Here is a 19,591-nt window from a genome sequence, read left to right as displayed (position 1 = left end):
GACGAACCACTACTTCTCGCAATCCAGACAGCTGGGAAACAACCCCCAAGCACAGGGTATCGGCACCCGTGTGATAGCCAAGACGTGCCTCCTTTAACCTTGACACTTGACAGGCACATGCCGTCCAATCGCAAAAATTAACCGTAACGGCCCACCGCACATCCGCTCAACTGAAGCGTCTCGGCTCAGGCGGGATCGACAGGCCCCCGATCCGCCCGTGACAGGGCCATCCCGGCAGATGGGCCTTAATCCAGCTTCCAGACTGGTAATGGATCTGCCGCAGAGTCCACCGGGCGGTCCTTGCTGCTCCCCAGTTGCCGGGTTCAGGGTCTTAATGGCAAGGGAAAGATACGTGATAATGTAACTCCCGCTTAACAGCGACACGTCGTTGACCAACAGACATATGCATCTCTCTGCATGTGCTGTCAATGCGAGACGCGCTAAACCAAACGAAATGCCCCCCTGTGTCCTTACTTTACCCATTCAGGCTTTTCGCATTGGTTCCATGGCCAGTTTTGCTTTGCAAACCAAACTCAAACCTTCATTTATCAGCTCAGTCTGCGGCGCATGCACGCCACGGTTGTCGCATCCCTTGTCACCCTCGTTTACGTCCCGATTCTTCAAGAGGAAGGTAGGAGGTGAATTTACCGAAGCGAAGGATGAGGCTTGAAAAAATCTCCGCTGTCTACCAAGAAAGAGTCATATGTGACGTGGCTCGGCACCTTAGAAGGATCCATTATTGTTAGTAGTGTCGCTCCAAGTATGCGTCAATTCGCCGAACTCGGCCAAGCTGCTCCCCCTTTTTAAACGACCTTGATTCTGTCACATCACCGTCAGAGCAATACTCCTTCGATTGTGAACGGTGCAATTTGTCAACATGGCGTCGAACGCTTTGGTACTAGAGAAAGCAACTCTGGAAGACGTTCCTGCGCTTACTGAGTTATGGTACGCCGGGTTCACAGACCCCGGGGTGCGGTACTTGTGGCCCGATACTCCAGGTGTGCGCAAGTGGTGGGATGAGGCCAACCGCGAGGATCTTGCCAATAAGACCTACCAGCACTATATCAAAGTTATCGACCCCAGTTTGAAGGACCACCAGGGTCGGCCGCGGATAGCTGCTTTTGCGAAATGGGACACGGCTACGCAGGAGGAGCGAGGACCTCGATATCCTGCTTGGAACACGGATATGCCTCTCCAAGCGATTGAGGACTTTATTCAAAGCCTGGAGAACTCAAGACAGCAAGTGATGGCCGGGAAGACAAAGCATTACTGTGGGAGTTTCTTTCTTGCGCTTAGGCAGGCGATGCTGACTGTTTTTAGATCTTGATACTCTCGTCACACATCCCGAGTATCAAAGACGAGGTGCCGGCTCAATGCTCATGAAATGGGGTTGCGATCTTGCGGATGAAAATGGTGCCGAGCTCTACGTAGATGCAAGCAAGGACGGCTCATTCCTTTACCGGAAATTCGGTTTCATTGAACAGACCCTGGAGGGTGAACCTGCATCTGGAATCATCCCGATGGCTCGGGCCCTCACAGAGAAGAGCCGAAGTGGTGGGCGCATGGACCTCGCGCTCGTGGGAGGAGGTAGTGAGAAGACATGCACTGGGAAGTGATATTAATCACCAATTTGTGAACATATAAGAGACATGTGGGTTTCTAGGTGGCCTACCTAATTCAGCGTAGTTCTAGAAATGCGAGGCCATGCTGATTGACTGGTCACTGGTGTTCTAGATCTGTTCTGGTGCTCCATCAGAAGGATGTAGGGTACGGGGGGTTAATAACACAAATTCGATCACCCCTGTTTTTTTTAGTCAACTCCTCTTTTTTTATTTGTGCATGAAGTTCTGTTCTTTGCTTCTTACGTCTTCTTTATATAATTAACTTTGCTAGTGCACTTCTTCTAACACCATAACGGTGTTTGATCCACACGTTCCAGAATCATTGTTTCCCAAAGTCAATTCAATCTTAATCAAGCAACCCCCGTCAACCCTGCCTCTTTGGCTTCCAGATACCACGTTACATAAATCGTGTCATCCAAAAGCTGGTTTTTGATACCTGAATTGTTATACCTCTCCCTTTTTAAAGTGAAGTACGTAATTGCAAAAGTTAGGTTCGTACCTCAACATTCAGCTTCATATCCTCATTCCCAAATGGTGACTTCGTCATGGATACCAGTCCCACGAACCAAGGGAAAAACTTTCTCAATGGATTCCTTGCCCATTGGCTGATCAACGAGAACGAATGGATGCTCTTGAGCACCTTGGACACCGTTCTTGACCTGATCGCGAACCCACTAGATGGAAGGTCAACATCCAATCTTCACATGCCTTCGGCGCATTTCTACTTACCGGGATTCCAAACGAGGTAAACATTATGTGGTCTGGGCGAACCCAGTCATTTTCTAGAACAGAGCGGTCCAGTGCCCCAGTCCAGAGAAGCACCACATGAGGCCAGTTGAGTTCAGCAGGGAGACTGGTAGGGTCGACCTCATATCCGATAGGCGAACCGCAGACTCCGCAAAAATACCGCCATCAACTCGGCGAAGATTCATAACGTTTCAGAGGAGACACTTCGTCAGCCGAAAATTTGGAGCTCATCGAAGCCCAAGGTGTCCAAGTCCGCTCGTCGTCAGAAAGAGGGGTAGTCACTTTGTCGTCCGATCCAGTCTCGAGGGCCAAGATAGAGATGCTGACAGTCGGAGCATGAGTGGGCATTTCATAGACACCTATCTGAGCCGTTGCAACACGACAGCCACTGCAGTGACAGACCACAGACATGGGAAATCGAGGCTGAATTGAGTCAGGAAGACCGAGACCTGGAGTCTTGTATGGACTGAGAGGACGGTCCTCAAGGGGAGGCACCGAGGCCTTGAATCTCACTGCCTTGCATCTACACCCCCCCTTGAGGTTCAAATGCGTGATCAGGAAAAGGCATCACAGAAGATGGTCTTGGTTAAACATGGTCTTGGTGTTTGAGCCCAGGACAAAAGGGATGGTAGACCGTCGATTTATAGCCCCAGCCTATCGCCTTGCCCGAGGTTTCCGAGCTCGACTCTTTCTGTTGATAAACATCGGATGTCGCATCCAGAGTGTCAGATTTCTACCTCTTTCAGCATGCTATAATCTAATATATGCAGTCTAACAGCGTGGGCACCAATCATAAATAAAGCCCAGAGTGGTAGATCGGCCCATAACGCCAAACTCGTTCATCGGTTATGCCTTACGAATACCAACATCCAAAAGCGACGCTTACACTACGATGGATAAGCATGACCAAGGGGTTGCTGTGGATAAAACCGAAGCGGGAGGCTGAGCCTGGGAGGTCGCATCATCATTCCGGGGTAAACCTGATTGATGGCATTTACTCTGGACTTTTTCTTGCTATTAGAATCAAAGTATGATCGCTGTCGTGCGGCACTATCTGCCGTCTGCCGCTGTTTGGATATCTTCCGCGGCGCATGCAACGGGCCGTTGATGTGACGAGAAATTAATTCCTTTAGCTAGGTATATCAAGTGACACCAAATCTACTACGGCACCAATACTGTGTTCAAAACTCTCTCGTTTGCTGTTGTGTCTGGTTTTCGGTTGTAAATCAGTGAACAAGCAGTACCGAGAAGGGCACAGGATGTTGTTTCTTTGTATGCTTTGCTATTGTTTGTCTGTCTTCTTTGTCTTCCAATACCCAACGCCTACACAAATAAGGGTGAAGTTATTCATCAAAGGCAATCTTCTAAATCATTCTTGCGGTTCTTGTTCACATATTGTTCACCCAACGACTAACCCCTGAAATGCACTAAATGATTCGGGGAGGGCTACAGGTGTGGCGAGCATATGTGATGTCTGGAATTGTTCACTGTGATGAGACGTCCGTTTTATTGCTAATTCTCGTTCAGCTCCGCATCAAATTATCTTGGTAGTGTATAAATCAGTCTTTCCCCCCATTTCATGTTCATTCCTGAGTGGTTTCCAACCCTAGCTGAAACGAGCGACTGGACAACCCACACTAAATGCCACGGAGGTTGCATCTTCGATGACAGACGTTCTGAGATTCCAGGGAGGTTTCCTTCCTATCAAGTTCCCAACGTACGATTGGGGCAAGGCTCCATCCACTGATTACCGTGACCATGACTGGTTCTGGCCTTTGCATAAGCGAGTTCTCATGGTATCCTTCCTCAACGGAACAAATGAGGAGAAGAACACCATCATCAATCTTATCAACGCACATTACAACACAATCAAGATGGGCATCCGATTCAAGTTCCTTCAAGACGACGACTCTACCCTATCCGACATTCGAGTCGAGATCACAGCCAGATCTGAGTCAACCGATGGGTACATGGCTACCGCTGTTCCCCATAATGTGGCAACTTTACGGCTTAATATGTCACTGAACCGCCCGGGTGGCCCACTTCAGAGAGACATAGACCGAAGGCAAAAGGAGATCCAACACGAGTTTGGCCATGCCCTAGGTCTGAAGCACGCGCACTGTCACCCTGACTGCAAGATCAATTGGGACCATCAATTCATTGAGAAGCGAACTGGATGGACTCATGATCAATTCAAGACACAAGTGCGTATGATGAAGAAGTCTGGAATCTTTTCCCTGATGCCCTATAATCCGAAGTCCATCATGCACTACAACGTCTGTAAAGGTGACACTCATAGCATGATGACGTGTTTTGAAGCCAGTCACGTTCTTTCCAAGGGAGATAAGAAGTTTCTCATGGCGATATATCCCCCTGACGGCTCAGACAGAACACTGGAAGGAGTAACCGAACGGATGTGGAAGCCAACAAGCGCGTTGTTGAAAGAAGGTAAAAAGAGACGGAATCTCAGGTCGGCAACGAGGCAAGACTTGGGTCATTCAAATGAGGAAGAAGCATCTCCCAGCAATACTCTGATTGATAGTGAGACCCAGTATCTGGAAGATCTTTTCCCTGACAGCCAGAATGAAAATCTAGGCACAGCCTTCCTGCAGACAATCCTTCCCTGAGGCTACCGTTTCGAGATAGTATCCATTGCGCTTCTCTACTGTGTGGCTATTTACTACCTTAGCCTCGCTCTATTTCATTAATTTACATTTCAAACTTGTATCATTACTGAACCATCCAGGAGCGGCCCCACCCGAGGTTTCCTCGTTGTTCCTTACCTACATGTTGCTGATCCTCGTGTTATGAGAGCCTGCTCACTACATCAAATTTCTGTCCCTCATCGACTAGTGAGCTACACCAGTAGCCTGTGTCCAGTTTGCATTGCGGTATCAACTTGACAAACAGCTGTTCTCATGCCCTTTAATTGTAGTTGAGATAAGATTCGGCCCGGTCAACGAATCTCGAAGCCGCCTAGAAACCGTGATGGTGGAAACCATTAGTAAGGGAGTCAAAAAAAAAAGAAAAAAACTCCAATCACAGATCGAGGTAATGATATCTTCATAGGAGGGAAACCGTCATAATCGCTGAGGCTGGACGTCCAATTCTTGGGTGACCTACGTTATACAAATATCTAGCATCAAGACTCGAGTATGCGATAGGCTAAGCTTGGCATGTCATCTTCAACTTTGTTCGCCAGTGAGAGTCGCACAGCTGAAGCTTCATCGCGCCATTTGAACCATCTTACCTACCCAAAATAGGGATGTTGATAATCAAGTAGCAGGCAAGAAATCTGCGGCACAGCCTCGTTTCTCACCCCCTCTCTCTTTACTAAGTGTGCCCATAGGTAGCGTAATACATCATGCCTAGGTAGCCAATTGCGGTTGACTTCAGACACTCTGTTGCCTCCCTGAGACAAAGAGGCGCAGCTGAGCCACGCTACAGCCTCAGGCATTCCTGCTGCAGGACCAAGAAAACCCCTCTATTCCTCACTCAAGTTCATTCACTTTACAAACTCCATAACCTTTCCAGCCTTGGTCTTCTGCTCGCCATTCAAAGATTCGGAATGGGCCGAAGATCTAAATCTGACTTGAAGCAGCATGAGCCGGCTCAGGGACAAGCCGCACAGCCATCGCCCATGGGGTAGGTGTTGAATTGTCCAACTGCTCACGGTGTAGGACGAGCTAATATTCTTGTCCTGTTTGTTAGCTCGGCCATGTCTTACTCTCCAATGTCGTACTCCCAAATGCCTAGCTCGCCGATGCCGATGCAGTATAATTCCATGATGCAAGCACCGCTATATCCGCCACCCGCAGCCCCAGCCGGCCTCGTTGATTATTCACATGAGCTTTGGAAGATGCCAGAGCTTACCCCAAGTTGGGGTGGCGCGAGTATGCAACCAGTTCAACCTTACCTGAATCAATCAGTGCCTGCAGAATTGCCAACAGAGCTATGGAGACCCCAGCAATATTCTCCGACATACTGGTACGTCATACACATACCAACGTCTCCCATTTCTCTAGAATGCCTATTTTCTTGTTCGATCATAAGTCGGGGTGATTTTATTAACATTTGAGATGTGTGATAGCATAACCTGCGAAAAGCAATTTGTGCCCAACTCTGTGTCGCTGCTCTACTGTCCTATATGGTACGTCATCTTCGGCACAGTGAATTTGTCAATATACTCATGAGACTGCAGTTGCCAAGGCCTTGGTCAAGGAATCCAAGTACCCAAGACCCAGTCCTCATCCTCGGAGATCCCCAATTTTTCAACCGCCGCTCCAGGGGCCAATGCCGACACATTCCCAAACGCTTCATCAATCTCGGCTCTTAAATCTCACAATATCCACCCACCGAGTTCTCCTTCAGCTGTCCACTCACGCAGGCTCGAAAGCATTCGGAGACTTGCGCCTTGGGGACCTGAATCAACTCCTCCCAGGATGCCCGAAGACCCTCTTGATACAAATTATGTTCTACCTACGACAAAAGATCACCAATTTGGATTTCAACCAGATGATAGAAAAGAGCCCAAGGCTACCAAGAAATTGGAAGGAGATGAACAGAAAGAATCTCACAGGTCTCGTTCTTCTCTCAAGGCTCGACTGTCTCATCGGTTTGAAAAATTTGGGTCAACACAGATGCGACGACCCTCCCACGATGACTCTGACGCAGACACCACTTGTTCTGTCGATTCTGCCTGGGATGGCTCAATGGAGCCAAACGAGCAACATTTTGTCCAACAGCTTGTCCAGGATGTCAAGAGCAATCTTGGCAGCACATGCAGCAAGGGTATGGCTGTAGACTACCTTAGTAACGCAGTGAAGGAGTTTGCATGTAGACTGCAGGACGAGTCCTTAAGCGCTTGCGGGTTGGAGGTAGGGGCCATAATCAAACGACACAGAAAGTAAGTTCAAGCATGAAGGTGCCAAATTAACTCAAGTTGACTCGTTGGATCATAGACAGATCGTCCAACTGCTAGTCTCCGCTCCATCCAAGATGGCATCCAGCCGGACGGACCAAGAGTTACTAAGTGACGATGGGTTACCAGGCCCCAAACAATCCAGCAAGCCCAACGATGCGATCCTTGATTGGGTGAGTGGCATTCAGCCAGAAGCTACCACGGAAATGTCGCCATCAGCCCAATACATGGAGTCTGTTCAACAGTCGGATGCATATCGCTGGCTGTTAACCAAGATCCTTCAGCATGATCGATTGTCCTTTGGAGATGAATATGGTGCAGCGCAAATCGGAAAAACCATTCGGAGAGAGTTGCGGGTTCGAGGATACCCCCTGAAAAGCGGAGTGCGGCCACGGCCCTCTATGGTGACCATTATATTCAACCTCAACTGGAACCCTGTTCACTTCTTTTGTAAATTGGGTACCAATGTTCCTTTCGAAAAGGCTCTTCCCAAAATACTCTGCTTGGTCGGTTCATGGGATGAGGCGCAGGCTTTGACAGTGGTTGATTACATGAATCAAACATGGCCTGAATCTGGACAGCATCTGATCACTCTCTTACAAGAGCTAGTAACAGTTCCTGAAGGCCAAGAATGTTCATGTAAGTTCTGAATGCCACCTTTGCTTGCGCGGCTCTAATTCTACCATAGATCGGATACCACAACCCCTTGAAGGTCAGCATTGCCGAGGCCTCAAACATCTCAGCGCTATCATTCGCTTGGAATCCTCCTTCTCCCTCACAGCGGTTGGGGGCCTTTACTTTGTTTCTGAGATAGGCGAGCAACTTTCCTGGTTGTCCTTAGCTTTGCGGCCGTCACCAACGCATGGGCGCGTGATGAGTTATATTCCCCATGTCCGCCGCCTCCACGTAAGTCCCCAAACTACAGAAGGCAGGACGAGGAACACACATGCATATTGCAATATTGGGTTCGAGTTTGCAGGTACAGAGGACCCGTCTCTGAAGCCCGGTCTCTGCTGGGGCAATCTATTTTGCAGCCCAGTCCTAGTCAGAGGCTTCCCAATCCTCAAGCGATCTATACCCAAGACGGGTCTGGAGATGTCCTTGGCTGAATTAGCCGCCATTATCGGGTCCAGTCAGGTCGTGAGATGGGGCCAAAGAATCTTCATGAAAGGGTTCAACATGCTTGCCGTCGCTACTCTTGCGGCTGCTGATATCATCGTCTGGCATCTTCTTATTAGTAGTGAAGCCGACGAAAGGATCTCATATGTTGACCCCAGGCTCGATGAGTTGGATAGTGGGAACTTGGAGGGTATTTCTCTTCGAATGTTGGAAACGAAGCGTCACGTTGTCGGGTGGTGTGCAGCAGCCACAGACTTGTGCGGTAAGTGAATTGAGAACACCACAAAATAACCATATTGGTCAATCGTATTGACAGGTAGCAGGAGGCGCATTGGCAAATCATGATGTGAAGTCATCAGGACTCCAAAAACCACCAGGCTCAATCGTTATTGACAGACTATTCCTCGAGGCCGGGGCTGACGTGGTAGGCGGTGTCAGCATGAAGATCAACTCCAAGGAGCAACCATTTTGGCTCCAGCGTGGAAAGGACTACCCCAGCCTTCTCAAGTGGATTGGAGTTCAACCCATTGCTTTTCATGATGTATCAAGTCGCCGTACATGGCTTGTTGATGGTGCTTCTGCATTGCTTCATCTTGTTAGGATATCACTTCATCTCGATGAGAACGATCCTGATTCCACTTATGACTGGGTATTCGATCCCACCCAGCTCAAGGATAAGTGGGATGGGGTCACAGGTCGACAAGCAGCCCTCAGGACTTTGAAGAGCTGGGAAAATCTCGACTTGAATATCTACATTGTCGACAAGCGACGAGGGCCAACCGGTGCGCCAGAGGTACAGTATGCCACATTCGGGACGCGTGTCAAGGAGGTACTTCATTCCATCGAGCTCCTGATTGATAGGCAGTCCAAAACCGCTTCGCAGGAGGGAATAAGGATCTCACAGTCTCTGGACCCCCGCCGCGAGATTGTTGGCTTCGACGTTCTAGATGCTGTCAATCCACTTGGCCCCATTCTTCCTCGGGTTCAACATCTAAAATCATGGGGTCACGGCTGGATCGATTTCATGCCCTCGATTGGCGTCACCACCATCTTTGGCAATGGGTTTGGTGATTTGATTCGGCCTGACCAGCCCCAGAGCTTGTGTCAAGGCTGGAAGTCTTTACCTGAAGGAAAAGACTATATGGCGGCTTCCATATCGACACTGAGGATGTTGTACGAAAAGCGCCTTCTGAGGATGGACCCGGGCCTGAAAGAAGGCGAGATGGCAAAAAAGATTGTTTGGGCCTCTTTTAGCCACCCCTTCAGGCCCTGTAACTGCTTGACGGAGTGCATCAACAAGACGGCTGCAAAAACAACCAACGATGAAACCCAGGACTGCCACGACCCAGTGCAATTCTTTGTCAAAAAGTCATGGCCGCGTACAATCCCACATGGTATGACATCAGTGCGCTTGACGGATCTTAATGAAAAGGGAGCAGTGGTCTTTGGGCATTTACCCATGCTGTCTCGAAAGAGTGAAGGGAAAGCCCCCGCCCGACAACGAGACGGCGATGTGGAAGCATCTTCATCGAGTGCCGATGGAACATTGCAAGCCCCCCTCACAAAGTCAGCCACAAGTGAGTCAGTTGGATCAACTGGGATCACAGTGCCAAGCTCGAGCGTATCAAGTCCCAGGGAGGAACAGAAGGAGGATAAGACAACGGGTGGTAGTGCTAAAGAAGCAGGGGCAAAAAGAAGGAGATGGCCATTCTTTCGGAAATAGCACTGGAACAGATAATTATATCCTTTGAAACCAGTTGGACTTCTTTTTGGGATATCTCATCCGAAACAATCGTTTCTCCTGCCGATTCGACCATCGCTTGCGACGGGCGTCCACACCAGCGTTGGAATCATGGAGCGAACTGAGAACCTCCAACAACAACTCAATCGGGCGAATGGTTTAGTGGTATAATACTCCCTTAGCATGATTCGTCCTGCGATCCCAGCAACTGGGAGTGGTCCAGGGTTCGATTCCCTGTTCGTCCATCGTAGGTGGTTTGAATCCACCAACAAGTTTTCTTTTTGTCCTTTCATTCTTTTTTTTTTTTTTTTTGCGCCCTGTTAAGATAACGCCTATCGATAAGATACGCCGAGCAGCCAGGCTCCATGGCTTACTGGAAATCTTTACGCGAACCATGCGTAGGTGCTTGGCGGGCTGAGAAGCCTGGAGCAAGTACCTAGGTGTGATCAGCAATACCTTGATTACTCACCCAAATTTAGCAACACAACTTGTACCTTTGATCTGGTGCAGGTCGATTCATCAGCCGTGACTGGATGCCCACAAAAATTGCGCAGGCACTCCAATGCATGGCCTTTTCGTTCTCGTTGTGCCTGAATGGAAGACAGAAGGGCGTGCACAATTGTAGAAATAGGTGCTTATTTTGAAATAGGGTTATCAAGCTGTGCTTTCTTACTCGATCTTGAGAAATGAGTTGGTTGTTCGGTTATTAATTGACCGATCGCGGGAGGTCGTGTCATTTCGATGCTGGGTACTCAAAATCACAGAGGACACAGCGTGTCGTGCATTGCCTTGCTGTGTTAAATCTGCGATTGGAGTCCTAACGAACGGGTGAACTAAACTAAGATATATCAAAGTAACCAGAAAGAATTCTGATAACCAGCAGCTATTATAGAGTCGCAAGAAGGCCACTGCTCTTGAGAACTTATGCCTTCGATAAAAAATCCTGGGTGCAGGGTAAGGAGTGTGGCGCATGGATGTATCTGGAGGTACTTCGTATTTCGTGGCGGGCCACTCACGTGATTCCAGAAAACTGTGACAGCGGCTTTACCGAAAAAGGCCCACCCGCATGGCGCGTCGCAAGGCGCGTCAGACGGAGATTGTTCCGATGATCAAAGTGGTGCAGATTCTTCCGTCACCCAAAGCTGGAAACGACAGGAGGGATGAGTTCCAGTCAACACAGGTTCGTGGTTATAATAACGTCCATGGATACTTGTCATATGATTATTACAGAGGAGTTGTGCCGGCCGAGTCCGAGGCGTTTGGGAATGTGAGTTTCGCGAGTCTCAACATCCAATTGAAGAAAGTAATGTGTTATTATAATACTTAGTTCTAAATACAACAACGTTGTATCACCCTCGCTAGGATAAATTGCTAATTAATAACCCCTGGCATCTGCAATAATCAGTCTCGCCGCATTCTCCGCGATGCCATAGACAGCCGTCTGGATATGGGCAGAAATCAACAGAGGAATGACACTCGCATCAACAACTCGCAGATTCTTAGTACCGTAAACCTTGAGCTTGGGATCGACGACACCGCCATCAGCCTTGGGAAGCATGGAGCACGTTCCAACTGGGTGGAAGATGCTGAGCGTCGTCCTCCGGGCATAGTCCCTGAACTGCTCGTCCGTCTTGACGTCGTCCAGGCCAGGCTCGTACTCACTCTCCCACACCGACCGCATTGGCTCTGTAGTGGCGATCTTGCGGCAGTACTTGACCGCTTGCGTAACGGCCTCCAGGTCATGCGCGTTGCTGAGGTAGTTGGGGTTGATGACAGGCTTTCCAGCAGGGTCGGATGGGTTGATGTGGATGCTACCGCGGCTGAGAGGGTGCATGATAACGGCGATGAGGGAGAAGAAGCCCTTTCCAAAGAGGGGCGATGTACTAGCTGGGTAGCCCTTGACACCGGTGTAGCCATCCGAGAAGATGACTTCCAGTTGAGGAATAGAAGGGTTGCTCAGGAACTCGAGCTTCTTCTTGTCCACCTTGCTGGCATCCTTACCAGCGGCTTCCTTGGCCAGAGTGACAAGGTTCCGGTCACTACCAAGAGCCTGCTTCCATGTTGTGAAGGTATACCCACTGCCAGTGTAGTCATACAGAGAGCGCTTGCCGGCATTCCAAAGGGCCAACTCGGCAGCGGCCACGACAGGGTTGCTGCGGAGGATGTCGAAGGAAGTGAACTCCTGCTTGAGCTGGTACGAGCTCATAACACGGAGATGATCCTGAAGGTTCTCGCCGACACCTGGAAGGTCGATGATCTGCTTGATGCCTGCGGCGGAGAGAACGGACTTGCTGCCGATGCCAGACTGTTCCAACAATCCAGGGCTTTGAACTGATCCGGCTGACAAGACGACCTCTCGACGCGCCCTGATGACGGTGCCGTCCTGAAGAGTGATGCCAGTAGCAATCTGCTGGGTGCCACTCTTTACCAGGTTCACCTTGGCCACGGTGGTGTCTGTGAGGACTCGCAGGTTGGGTCCAGCGATCTTGATATAGGCGTTGGCGCTGTAAGATCGCTTGTAGCTTGTTGGGTCAATGCTGCTCGGCTGGTACATGACACCAATGGGGTTTCCGCCCAGGGACTCGAGGTTGGTCTTGACTCCAAGCTTGTTCATAGTGGGGATCCAAGTCTCCTGCTGGTCGGGAATGAAACGGTTGATGACGGCCTGAACCGGACCACTATCACCAACACCCGCAGAGCCGTAAGTGTCAGTGTTCTTGCCGGTAAAGGTCTCGGACTTCATCATAGCCTTGATCATGGTCTTCCAGTTCCATCCAGGATTGCCCAGGGCCTCCCAGCTGTCGTACTCTGCCGCAGCAGCGCGGTCGTAGGTCATCAGATTGAGGGCAGAGCTGCCACCGAGGACCTTGCCACGGTTCACGGGGAAGACGCGGTCATTGGCACCAGATTGTGGAACTGTTGTGAAATTCCAGTCGTATTTGGTCGCCAGGGTTGAACCTTTCATGCCTGGGATGTTGATCTTGGGCTCATCCCAGGCAGCGGGGCCAGCCTCGACGAGGAGGATACTGGATGAGGGAAGGCCTTCACTCAGTCGAGCAGCAACAGCCACTCCCGCAGTGCCGCCTCCGACGACGACCTGTAAGCCACATGTATTAGCAAGACGTGTCACTTTTGCCACCTGCGTCTCAGGTGCAGATGCTGCAGGTGGGCTAAGGCAGGTTTTGGACTCACATAATCGTATGCCTGCTGCTGAGGCCGGGCTGCGAGAGCAGCCGCAGAGAAGCCAACCCACAAATACGACTTGACAAGCATGGCTGCAACCGAAGAGGGGTTGATCCGACAATGGGAAAGTTTATTTAAGACTTGCCTGTCGTGGGGGCGAAGAGAGTAGAAGTGGGAGAAGCGCATATTTGTAACGGGTTGCGGAGCCCCTGCAGAGTCTGCGGTTCATCCGGAATCATGTCTTCTCTGGGCAGCTGGAAGGCTCCGACGCCGCATGCTAGGGAAATTGGACTCTGTTATTTGACAATTAGCGGATGATGCACTTGTCCCTTGACGTGAGGCCACGAGCGGGACGAGTACCGGACTTGATCAAATAGGGGTAAAGAAGCCAAGACACCTTCCTTTCGTATCTGCAAAGGCCCGGCGGTTTAGTTCTTTGGGGTTTGGGACGGGCCGTCACGGCGAATCAAGACCCCTGTCAAAAGCTTCTTGATATTGATAGCAACCGGCACTATGTTGCATTCTATGCTAACCGTTGCAAACCTTATTCCTCGCTTCAGGACCCCTGCCTGCAAGAAAATGCCTCTGACGCGGCCAAGTCGTTGATGGGATGAACCTACGCATGAGCCATGCGGGATAGACACGTCGTTCGATCCTTTCGCTACAGATCCTAGATAAAGTAGATGTAGAAATTCCTGGGAAGGTGAAAACCCAAGTGATTGGTAAGCTATTTCAGCAGCAAGACACTCTGGATAATACAAGCATGCCCGCGGAGGCCGCCACAAGGCATCACTAACCCCCTGCATTTAGGCCACAAGCAAGGGTCCTTGCCCTTGCAGAAGAGTCCGACGAGCACTGAGATAGCAGTCCTCCCCCGCAATCAGTTGGGACGGCCGTGGCTGCAGAATTGTCCCAGATGTCAGACACTAGCCCTTTGCCTCATCGGGTGGAGGAGGAGACAACTTGACGGCTGGGGGAAAACATGGCTGGGTCGGGCATCGCCGCTGAAATGTTCAAATGCCTTTTCTGGCCTGGTAACTGGGTTTCCGTTTTGTAATATGTGGCGTGTGGGTGGGATAGGTGTGCCCTCTTACTTAACTACAGCATTGACTCGGCATTGTTGGTCTGTTCCTTTCTTATTCCCCCTTCTGCGATCATTCGCTACTTTCTGCACTCACCACAGTACGCATGTCGGCTGTAACGCCCCCAGATCCACTGCCGCCGGACGAAAATGTCGGTCCCATACTGCTCGGAGTCTCTAGTGTGCTGATCGCGCTTGTCATCATCACGACAGGCTTGCGCGTTTGGGTACGATCAGCCCTACGATGTCTAGAATGGGACGACTACACCATGGTCATTGTCACCTTTCTCGGAATCGCTCGATATGCAATCCAGGTCGCCCAGATCAGCATTGGAAACGGCCGACACAGATGGTACATCCCCAAGGAGAATTACATACGGAACAATATGCTCGGATGGGTCGCCCAGATTTTACTCTTCGCCAGCATCTGTCTCTTAAAAGTCTCCATTCTGCTGCTACTGCTGCGGATCAAGAATTCGAGGGGGTTGAGATGGTCCGCTTGGGCGGTCATGGCAGGCTTGGTCGTCACCAACTTCGGATGCATCATTATTCTTCTCGCTGAATGCGACCCTGTGGAAGCGTACTGGACAGGTTCTGGGAAGTGCTGGGATGCACGGGTTCGCATCTACGCCATTTATTTGACCATCGGTATGTCTCACGTTGAGAGACAGACTGATACACCTCTGACCCATACTGCGCAGCATACTCGATCGTCACCGACATCATCTGCTCCCTGCTACCCATGCTCGTCATCTGGAAAGTCCGGCTTCCTTTGAAAACGAAGATCTCCGTTTGGGCCTTGATGAGCCTTGGTTTGATGTAGGTCCCTGCATGGCGGCACGGTCCAGCCTCGAGTTTACTGACATGCATGATCGACAGCGCTACCGGCTTTGGCATTGCCCGTGCAGCGTCTCTAGGCATTAAAACATCAGACCTCAGTTGTAAGCTGGAACCTTGTGCGTTTCGATAACTAGTACTGACAGACGCTTTTCCCTAGGGGTCTATGCCATCACGGCAATCTGGTCCAACCTCGAGTTGTATCTTGGCATTGTTGGCGCCAACCTCGCCCTGAGTCGATCGATATACGGATATTTCTTTAACAAGAACAAGTCCAATGTGGCATCCTCATACGCCCAGTCTGGGTCCAACCTGGCATATAACAACAGCGGGTTCCGCCACGATACCTTCCCCCGATCGCCACGAGCCCCATCGCCATCACGAAGCGACAATAGTGATATACCACTAGAGCCTCGAAATAAGATGCAAAGTAATATCTGGGTTAGGGAGGATCCTAGTAAAGAGTCCATTGGTAGAGCTACTTGACTGGGTAGATATACAAGGCAGGCTTAAAAGAAGGTCTCTGAAAGGGCTAATGAATCATCTTGAATGTTTTACTCGTTATATTTGTGCTTCGCTATTGGCTGACTATAGGCGTTGCTTCATCTTTTACTGCATATATGATGTGATCTATGGGAAGGAGAAGGTCTGGCTACCTAGAGTTGTGGCCCTTGCTTGGTTGTGGGTTGAGGCAGAGATACCAATTCCGCGCTGATTGCCTAAATCATAACGTCCGCTGCTGGTTCATATAACCCGTGGCACTCTTGCTCCCACCAATAAAGAAATGTCCTACCAAAGCCAGCTGGCATAGCCGGTGCCAAGGAATCCTTGTTGTTCATTCGCCCTCTACGCAAGGGGTAACCACAGCCGCCTGCACCACTTCCTGGCCAGGGCCGGGGGCGACCCCTGCAACGTCCTTCACATTAACAGGACAGAAAGATTCCTCTGCCCTGAGGCAAGCTCAAAGAGTAATAGTAATCATGGCCATGGAATTGAATATAGATTTTGTGTATCGAAATTAAACACCCAGGGTCAAAGACAGTAGAAACCTAGCATTTAGATAAAAAGAAGGTACTCTCTTCAAAACGAAGATAACAAACCGGAGAAAACAGTGACAAATGCCTCCAGCCTCCAGCGCCTCAACCACACAAATTGTTAGCATTCAGCATGATGATATGCAAATTTATTTCCCTCCACATGTTTCCATTGCCATCACCACCCAGGGTCCCAGACGCAGGGCATATAGTCTCCTTAATTCATTATCTTCACCTTAGCATCTCCTGCCATCGCAGCCTCCTGCTTCATCTTCATGTGTTCGATTTGAGCCAGCTCCTCAAACTTCCTCTTAACATCATTGCGTGGGACGGGAGCCTTAGCAAGCCCGATACTAGCCAGAGTTCCCCAGAACAGGGCGTAGATGAAGTAGAACAGGTTGACAGCGCCAAGGTAGATGACGGGGACGACGACCATGGGAATGTTGCCGAAGAGGCCTGAGCGGCGAGAAATGGTCTCCCAGAGCTCGCCTGTGAGAATTTCGGCGGCGCCGTCAAACTTCCAGGGCCCAACGAGGCGGAACTTGGCGTTGAAGCTGGCACCGCCTGCCCAAATGTAGGGGAGTCGCCAGCCGCGAGGTGTGTGGAGGGAGATGCGGAGGATATCGGTGAATGAAGGGGCCATGTCCAAGTCCTTGGCGAGCTGGTAGGCATAGCTGTCGTGCTCGACGCCGTAGGAGACACGGGCGCTGGGGGCGTGGATTACGCGATAGTGCCACTCGTCATCCTTGAGCAGCGGGCGGGGGATGCGGCCGAGGAGATGGGTGACGAAAAGCATAGACTGCATTTCGGCGAGGGGAGGAATGGCACCAAAGCCGGGGCGCACGAAACCAATAAAGCCGATGGTAGGGTCGTTGGAGGACCAAACCTGGCGGACATCGGCATCGTGGGAGACGGGGTAAGGACGGCGCCCGGCGTTGTGTTCGGTGTTGAGGAAGGGGAAGTGGGGGACGTAGCCAGTTGCAAAGATAATCATATCGGGCTTGACGATGGACTCTTGGATGCGCTTAGCTTCAGGGCGGCCGTTGTCAGGGAAGTGGGCGACGCCGTCTGGTGTGATGTGAGAGGGAAAAGGGGCAACGTCGATGGTGCGCTTGGCCGGGATGATGGCTGTGTTAAAGAAGAACCGGCGGATACGGGTGGCCAATGTCCACTTGGTCGGGCGCCATGGAGTAGAGACATTGTTCTGGATGCGTTGCCAAGCCTTGTTCCAGAATACTGGGACGGTATTAGTTGTATCCTCATAATCGGAAGTAGTACCACGTTGACTTACATCGCGAGGCGTGGAAACGCTCACTAAAGATTTGACCAACATACTGGTCGACACCATATTTCGAACCTCCACAGATCCAGCACCCGGCAGGCAGGGCAAGGAAATGGTAATAATCCCAAACAATCATCGTGTCTCGAACCATAGGATGGACATACATGGTGTCGAAAAGAGTAACTTGGCTGACATCGATGGGTAGTTGCGGTGTGTCGTAGTCTTGGTCACCGCGCAGCCATGGTAGGAATCGCTGCCCTGGAGCACGCTTAGGAGCACCAATCCAGCCATCGCGATGACAGAAAATGACTCTCTCGGTAGGGGATGTGATGGCGAGATAGCACATATCACAGCCAGTCTCGCCGCTACCCAGGACCATGACGGTCTTGCCTGTTCCAAATTGCTCACGCTTCTTGAAGTCTTGTGAATGAATCACCTCGGGGACATTCTCTATGCCAGGGATATTTGGGATATGAGCTTTTGAGTGGACGCCCGAGCAAATGGCGATGGCGTCACACTCCCATTCAATCTCCTGACCATCGGGTCCCATGTAACTGACGACATGTTCGCTCACATCTCCTCTCCTGACGCCTGTAACGCGGGTTCTGAGATGAATGTATGGCCATAAGTTGAAGTGTGTAGTGTAGTCCTCTAGATACTCTCTGTACCGCTCGGAAGAGAGGAAGTCACCGTCTTCGGGTCGGGGACGAAAGTCAGAGAAGCTGGTGAGGAATTTTGAGGAGACGAGCTCGGCATCCTCATAAACGTGATGCAGGAAAACACCACCAAGCTTGTCGTAGGACTCAAAGAGCTTTAGCTCAAAGGGTTCCGTTGATGGGAAATACTGATGAGCGGTTGCTAGTGTTTTGAGCTGGACGAGGCCAGAGGGGCCGCCTCCGATAACAGCAACGCGCATGTTGCCAGTTTTGACAAGTCTCTGAAAAGAATAATGAACGCTTCTGGATAGAACCTCGTTAATATACTTGACAGCCGAGGTTCTTTGGGTCTTCTAGAAGTTTGGAACCAACAAAAGACGAGTAAGGGGCATGGAGGGTTAAACCGCTCGGTCGGTACCCAGGCTACCTCTTATCTACCTCAGCCCAGTCTTTCGGTTCCATATCACGCTACATAAGTCCCCGTAAGCTTTCTGGCTGATTGGCGCAAGGTGAGGGGACGGATGAATGAGAAGAGGAGGCGCAGGGAGACATGATATCTTGGAAAGCGTAGGCGAGCCTCCATTGCATGGTTAGTTTGAATTGGTATATGTAGCTAAGAACGTTAGTTTTGCTCGTCAATATGTAGTCGTCCTCTCTGGAGGAGCATAAGGCACATGCGTACATACACATACCCGCTTACAGGCATTCTTCAGCATATCTGCAGTTGTAGTGTTGCATTCGCTGCAACCCCAGCAAACGACGCACCAAGGAAAAGGTGCAGACTAACGCACGCTTGACAGGTGTCTCTATCCCACTCGTTCGGGTATGCCGGACATGCGGGATATATCTGCTATGGATGTCGGTGTTGTGGGCCATGCCGCATCGGGACACTTCGGCTCGTCAATAGTGCGGCTGCAATCATGCTGCATGTGATAAACACATCCGTCACACAGGATCTGACAGTTCAACTGGGGCTATTACGATGCCGAGGCTGGAGCGAGTAACATCCCCACTCTATCTACCTCTTCAATCTATGTTGTGAGACTGGGAATCTTTTGCTACTGGACTGCATTGGAATATAGTATGTACCATGGTGTCTTCCATACTATCCAAGTTGTGGAGCGCTGCTACTGATGCCCCGAAACAGCCGAAAATCTAGGATTCTAGGCCAAGACGAAAGATACAACTCTTTAATCCCGAACAGTTAATGCCTGCTACATTTGGACTCGGAAAGCCTGAAAACTGCCTCAGGTCTGATACGCCAGTTGGTGCTTTCCTACCATGTCCGCCAATTCTTCCGCGACATGTCGAGAACCCCATCTCCTAGGTCCTGTACCGTCTTTCAATGGTGACTCAACAATCAGCATT

The 19,591-nt window shown here is 50.4% G+C and overlaps 7 protein-coding genes across 7 annotated transcripts; 4 read left to right on the top strand and 3 right to left on the bottom strand.

The window, feature by feature from the left end:
* Positions 1-877: 877 nt before the first annotated feature.
* Positions 878-1,616, top strand: NCS54_00955300 (N-acetyltransferase domain-containing protein; the record flags this gene model as incomplete). Its single annotated transcript, XM_053154896.1, has 2 exons — positions 878-1,271; positions 1,321-1,616. The coding sequence occupies 2 exons, from the start codon at positions 878-880 to the stop codon at positions 1,614-1,616; spliced, it is 690 nt and encodes a 229-aa protein (XP_053010871.1).
* Positions 1,617-2,143: 527 nt separating this feature from the next.
* Positions 2,144-2,375, bottom strand: NCS54_00955200 (Hypothetical protein; the record flags this gene model as incomplete). The annotated part of the gene is made up of 2 exons (XM_053154895.1): positions 2,144-2,296; positions 2,352-2,375. The coding sequence occupies 2 exons, from the start codon at positions 2,373-2,375 to the stop codon at positions 2,144-2,146; spliced, it is 177 nt and encodes a 58-aa protein (XP_053010870.1).
* A 1,658-nt stretch (positions 2,376-4,033) lies between these two features.
* NCS54_00955100 (Hypothetical protein) lies at positions 4,034-4,996 on the top strand (the record flags this gene model as incomplete). The annotated part of the gene is made up of 1 exon (XM_053154894.1): positions 4,034-4,996. One exon carries the CDS (start codon positions 4,034-4,036, stop codon positions 4,994-4,996), a length of 963 nt encoding a protein of 320 aa, XP_053010869.1.
* Positions 4,997-8,469: 3,473 nt separating this feature from the next.
* On the top strand, positions 8,470-9,575 carry NCS54_00955000 (Hypothetical protein; the record flags this gene model as incomplete). The annotated part of the gene is made up of 3 exons (XM_053154893.1): positions 8,470-8,671; positions 8,733-9,471; positions 9,506-9,575. 3 exons carry the CDS (start codon positions 8,470-8,472, stop codon positions 9,573-9,575), a joined length of 1,011 nt encoding a protein of 336 aa, XP_053010868.1.
* A 1,950-nt stretch (positions 9,576-11,525) lies between these two features.
* NCS54_00954900 (Hypothetical protein) lies at positions 11,526-13,423 on the bottom strand (the record flags this gene model as incomplete). The annotated part of the gene is made up of 2 exons (XM_053154892.1): positions 11,526-13,247; positions 13,343-13,423. 2 exons carry the CDS (start codon positions 13,421-13,423, stop codon positions 11,526-11,528), a joined length of 1,803 nt encoding a protein of 600 aa, XP_053010867.1.
* A 1,098-nt stretch (positions 13,424-14,521) lies between these two features.
* NCS54_00954800 (Hypothetical protein) lies at positions 14,522-15,737 on the top strand (the record flags this gene model as incomplete). Its single annotated transcript, XM_053154891.1, has 4 exons — positions 14,522-15,062; positions 15,116-15,233; positions 15,294-15,355; positions 15,412-15,737. The coding sequence occupies 4 exons, from the start codon at positions 14,522-14,524 to the stop codon at positions 15,735-15,737; spliced, it is 1,047 nt and encodes a 348-aa protein (XP_053010866.1).
* A 765-nt stretch (positions 15,738-16,502) lies between these two features.
* On the bottom strand, positions 16,503-18,483 carry NCS54_00954700 (Hypothetical protein; the record flags this gene model as incomplete). Its single annotated transcript, XM_053154890.1, has 2 exons — positions 16,503-17,521; positions 17,577-18,483. The coding sequence occupies 2 exons, from the start codon at positions 18,481-18,483 to the stop codon at positions 16,503-16,505; spliced, it is 1,926 nt and encodes a 641-aa protein (XP_053010865.1).
* Between the last annotated feature and the right edge of the window lie 1,108 nt (positions 18,484-19,591).

This window comes from Fusarium falciforme, chromosome 7 (assembly GCF_026873545.1).
Source record: "Fusarium falciforme chromosome 7, complete sequence".
Taxonomy (NCBI): domain Eukaryota; kingdom Fungi; phylum Ascomycota; class Sordariomycetes; order Hypocreales; family Nectriaceae; genus Fusarium; species Fusarium falciforme.
The sequence above is the reverse complement of the archived record's forward strand: the minus strand, read 5'-3'. Positions and strand labels throughout refer to the sequence as shown.